The 5,606-nt window shown below is 35.7% G+C and overlaps 1 protein-coding gene across 1 annotated transcript; it reads right to left on the bottom strand.

Annotated features, from left to right (window-relative positions):
* Positions 1–4,115: 4,115 nt before the first annotated feature.
* On the bottom strand, positions 4,116–4,745 carry LOC143551719 (uncharacterized). The gene has a single exon (XM_077042098.1). It carries the CDS (start codon positions 4,743–4,745, stop codon positions 4,116–4,118), a length of 630 nt encoding a protein of 209 aa, XP_076898213.1.
* Between the last annotated feature and the right edge of the window lie 861 nt (positions 4,746–5,606).

Here is a 5,606-nt window from a genome sequence, read left to right as displayed (position 1 = left end):
ATTTTACTAAACTTTAACAAACTTATAAATAACCAACATGCCACGAGATCATAATTGATTACAAGTCAAAATGATTTAGATAAAAATAAATCAAAACTAATAAAACACTAAAAAAATCTTTGTGGTACCAAACCTCTCAATTATACTAACTAGATAATTTAAGTTTGGATTAGTTTTTCTATTAAACTAGTGTTGAAAAAAACAAGGGATATTGGTTTTTAATACTCCAAACTTTCCTTCCTTGGTAGATAACACTTTCAACTTTTGATTTGTTACCCACCACTTCCAACTTTCACTCTATTTTCCTGTACCACTCCCCGTCTAAATGAACACTAACCTCATTAATGTTTTGGACTAAAAATGTCATTCAAATTAGTTGAGGTGGTAAAACAGAATGTTTATTTTTAACACACCACCTCCATTTCCGGTAACCTCGATTTTCCGGCGACCTCTTTTTTTCCGACGAATTTGAGTTTTCCGACTATCTCATCTTTCAGAAAATGGAGATGGTTCAGAGGTGTAAAAAGGTGATGGAGATCATGAAGATTGTACACCGGTGGAGATATGATGAAGATGGTGCTCGCCGGAAACCTGCAACTCGATTTTCCGGCACACAGGCGATCCCGGAAGGTGGCTGGGTGAGACACTGGTGGTGGCGGGGGGCGGGGGCTGCGGTTTTGGGGCGGTGGGCAGAGAAATGATGGATATGGTGTTCACCGGAAACCTGCAACTCGCCGGAAAACTCAAATTCATATGTGAAGCTCGGTAAAATGATGTATATGGCGTTCCGAAAGACCAGATAGCCGGAAAACTCAAATTCTTTGGAAAAAACGAGGTCGCCAGAAAAACGAGGTCACCGGAAATGAAGGTTGTGTGTTAAAAATAAAATTTCTGTTTAACCCCCTCAACTAATTTGAATGACTTTTTTAGTCCAAAACATTAATGAGATTAGTGTTCATTTAGACGGGGAGTGGTACAGGAAAATAGGGTGAAAGTTGGGAGTAGTGGGTGACAAATCAAAAGTTGGAAGTGTTATCTACCAAAGTGCGAAAGTTGAGAGTATTAAAAACCAATATCCCAAAAAACAATGATTACAAAATTGTTAGTTAAAGTTCTCCATTACACAAGTTTGATGGGTTAGCTAGCTAGTTGCGCTTCATTGCTTAGGTGATATTGACGTGACATCGTATTTTTGTTAAATAACATCTTTCTATAACACTTAGTCTAAGGGGGTGTTTGTTTTTTCTTCAAACATCTTCAAGGGAGCTAATGTCTGCACGCGCGCAGACATTACCCTTGAAGACTGTTTGTTTTTTTTCTTAAAACAGATCTTAAGTTATCTTCTTTCATCTTAAAAGAAAAGCAAAGAAATCTTGCTTAAAACATCTTCGCAAAAAAATCATACTCTTATCCCTTTGAAGCCACCCTCTCATCCACTCCTCCCACCACCGTCCGCCACCACCACCCACCGTACGCCACCACCACCATCCCCCACTGCCACCGTCCACCACCATCCACCGCCACTACCCACCGTCCGCCGCCACTACCAGCATCCACCACCACTACCCATCGTCCGCCACCACCACCACCACCACCATCCATCACAGCCACCACCAATCACCACCGTCCACCACCCACCACAACCGTTCATCACCACCACCACCCACTGTCGGACGCCATCACCGTCAACTACCACCGTCCACCACCCACCAAAACCGTCCATTACCACCACCCACTGTCCACCACCACCATCCATCGCCACTACCCACCGTCCGCCGCCACAATTTTATTATTATATTTTCTATGTAACTTGAATAAATGACTTCTATCTTGTGAGATAAGTTTGACAGTTATGCAGACAGTATCAGCTTATAAAAACAAACAGTCTTATATTTTCAGCTTGCAGATCTTCAGACCACATCTTCAGTTGCAGACATGAAAACAGATGAAATCAGCTTGCAGACAGTTTATGTCTGCAAAAACAAACAGCACCTAAGTGTGATCAATTTTCTTTTTAAAAAGAGCAATGATCGGATACTCAACTATTTTATACACTCCAAATTCTTTTCAGCTGTAAACACATGCATATATTATATATATTTTCCAGCAGCGTATTCTTAAAACGAATCCCCACAATATATTCAAAGGTTCACACTTCTAAAAACTATTTTAAATACAGGTTTAAAAATGCCAAACCCAAAGGTTACCTACTTACCAACTTAAACAAATACATTAAATATTTTGTTATTATAGATATGAGTTCATAAATCGATCAAACTTTTAAGTAAGGATATCATAATAATTGCATATGTATAAAGTAGACAGAAGTGATGGACCAACTATTAAAGTTTTAGGGCAATTAATTAATGTTGTAATACTTGCCAATAAAAGGAGATAACTTCAACAGGTCAGGTGCATGTAACACATAACTTTACACATTTTCTTGGGCATGTGGCCAAAAGAAGTTGCCCTCCATAATCAAAATAGAATTATGCACCCTTGAATATAGTAAAGTAAATGTTTAGAGATATTTTAGAAATCAAATGATTTCAATCAAACCATTTTAAATAAGATCGGTACACTCACTTCCCTTCTCTCACTTTCTCCGCTCAATTAAGCTCGCCCATTCATGTAATTTCTTTCTTTCACATCAGACCAAGCTAGTCTAGGAACTCAAGAATTGTTTTTGGTTGTCATGATGGAGACTTCCTAGGAGGTAGGAGGTCACCCACACCATGTACTACTCTAACCTGAGCACGTTTAACTGTACCTGGAGTTTTCATATGCTCCAAAGCCAACTAAACCTAAAACGCGTAGTGATTTAGAGGTAGAACTCCTTATAAACCATGAATCTATAATGTTCACAGTCGATATGGGACGAACCTTGTTACATGAAAAATAACGATTTTGAATCAGTAATCAAAACCTATCGCTATATGATTACGACATAGTTATGTTCGGTGGGAAATTGCATCAAACAACAAATAAGCCACAAGATTACATTAAATATCTATAGTTTAAGATTATTTGAATGCCATCACAATCACATAAAACTATGTGGTTAGGAAAGTATTAGCTCACATGCTCCACCTAATCCAAACTATTAAAATAATATAGAATATATTCCAATGATTTTTTTTTTGAACAAAAAAGCTTGCATATATTACACTCAATGATGATAGCATGTTACAAATATATATTTCTTTTACCACATGCTAATATAAAAATAAAAAATATTCCGAAGTAGAATAAAATAACACATAAGTTCAATTCAAATACATCGAAACCAGTTGGTTCAAAGGATTCTATCTGACACATAACGACTTCCACATATTGCTCAAAAAACGAGGGCTTTGTTTAGTGTCTTGGTTGCCTTATTAGACTTGATTACGTGTACGGTCTACTTTCAATTTGATCGGCTTTATCATATTTAAGTTGTTCTCTAAAATTAAATTATTTTATCAATATCAGTGTTTTATAATTAGATTTAAGGTTGTTAAGACCAATTTCAAAAACCGAATAAAGCTATGTTTCAACTTTCAAAAACATATATATTATATTAAAAAATAAATACAGGTTAAATAAATAAATTACATGTATTATTATTAAATAGGTTAATAAATGAGATTTAAAAAAACATATAAACTTCGAATTTTGGTTGAACTATAAATCCTCTCCACTAAGTCAACCAATTTAACAAGCTAAAACGAGACGGTCTAATTAAAAACATTTCAACCAGACTAGGTGGGTGAAAGGTTTCCGGTTTTTCTATCTTATTAGTTAGTCTAGTTTCAAAAACGTAACTTGCTATTCAGAAAAAATAACATAAGTAACAGGTTTTAATTAACCGTTACTTGCTATTTTGTTTATTTGAACAAAAAATCCAATTTAGTTTGATCATAAACATTTTAATTATAGTATATATAATACCAAATATTGACCGACCACTCTTAACACAATATATTACAATATATCTAAACTTATGTTAAATTATAATAAAAACCCCAAGAATAACAAATACAACCTTAGTAAAATATGTATGAAAACAAAATATATATTAAAAAAAAAGTAACACTTTATTAATTTGTCAATTTCTTCAACCAAAAAAAAAACCACTATGAAACAGCAACTGATCTAGGCGGCTTTGACTGCCGTAACATTTTACTTGGACTCGGAAAATACCACCCTTTATGTTTCAAACTCGCCGGAGCTAATCCATTTCCGCCACCAACTGCCACCGATCTTGACCGCATCATCACCGGATTATCCTCCACAGCAGTCACATCATAACCCTTATTTGATTCTTCTTCAATTCCACTATCAACATGCACATCACACTTCTTACTCTTGTTATTAATAGTAAACACTGACCAGAAGTTAATTTTACTCCTGCTAACTTTTGGCACCGAAGCTTTATTACTTTCGACGTGTTTTGATTTTGATCGTAGGAAAGCAGGCGCTACGGATCGTGATTTACGTAAAATCGGGTCGATATTTGATTCGGTAGCCGTCGCAGGCATGCGACGGCTGCCGCCTCGGGAAAAGGAGAAGAGAGAGGAGGAGGATGACGTGGCGGAAGAATCGATTGGAGGTGGACAACACTCACACGGGAGAGCGTTGGCGCAATTAGGGCAAAGTGTGACGAGGCGGTCCCGGAGGCACTTAGGGCATATTCCGTTACGACGTCGTCTCGAAGGATGTTTGGGGCACTTCCAGACTTCTGATTCGTCCATGTAAAGCGCCATAAGTTTGAAATTCTGTTACATGTAGACTCGGAAAAAATTGTTGTTAATAAAAATAAAGTAGCTAGGTTTTGATGATAGGTTGCTATTGAATGAGAGAGGTGCTTAAAAGGAAAATGGAGGGAGTATTAACTGTGGTTAGTTGGAACCATGGTTTGGTTATTAGCGAGGATTAGTGGACCAAAACAGCGTGTTAAATGACTTTTTGTAACTATTAAACTATTCGATTATCTTCTACTCGGCAAATAACTACTACTAGACTTATGCATGTTTATTATGTCATAAATGATACACGCTCTACCTTACTTTTGTTTTTAACTCTCATTATATTATACACTATTTAGAAGTGAATTATTTTGACTATATTTTTAGTTTTCTAGTTTTTTTCAATTGCAACTTTCTATATTTAAATTAATAAGCTTTAGCAATTGTCAAAGCCCCAAAAACGACTTTTTGTTTTCTAATTAAACTTGTTAAAATGAAGGGTATTGGTCTTTTTATGTATGTATATAAAATACTAATCAAATTGCAAACTATACTTAGGTTATATTAGTGGATTCACATTCTGCATGTTGCATCGGAAACTCTACATATACAATGGTTAAGTTCAAATAAAAAAATTGCAAGTTTATTAAAGTTTTCATTATGTATGAATTTTGTTAGCAACGATTAAACTAATCGTAAAAAGTGCATTCAGTAGAAATCAAACCTACTAATTAGTAACTTGATTAAAGTTTAGAAGAGTCACTTATATTCCATAAAGTTTGGGAATTTAATTGAAACATTTCTAAACTTTTACAAATACTCAAGAAACGAAACCCAAGTTCAACACTCCACGGATTTCAGATGCACTAACTTCCCACC

This window comes from Bidens hawaiensis, unplaced genomic scaffold, assembly GCF_021521415.1.
Source record: "Bidens hawaiensis isolate Kalapana, Puna unplaced genomic scaffold, B.hawaiensis_p1.1 tig00016562_1, whole genome shotgun sequence".
NCBI classification, from domain to species: Eukaryota; Viridiplantae; Streptophyta; class Magnoliopsida; order Asterales; family Asteraceae; genus Bidens; species Bidens hawaiensis.
Note: the sequence above shows the minus strand (reverse complement) of the source record. Positions and strands in the feature narration are given on the sequence as shown.

What these genes read in the sequence shown, in the direction of transcription:
- LOC143551719 (XM_077042098.1), bottom strand. Translation starts at nt 4,745, where the DNA reads ATGGCGCTTTACATGGACGAATCAGAAGTCTGGAAGTGCCCCAAACAT.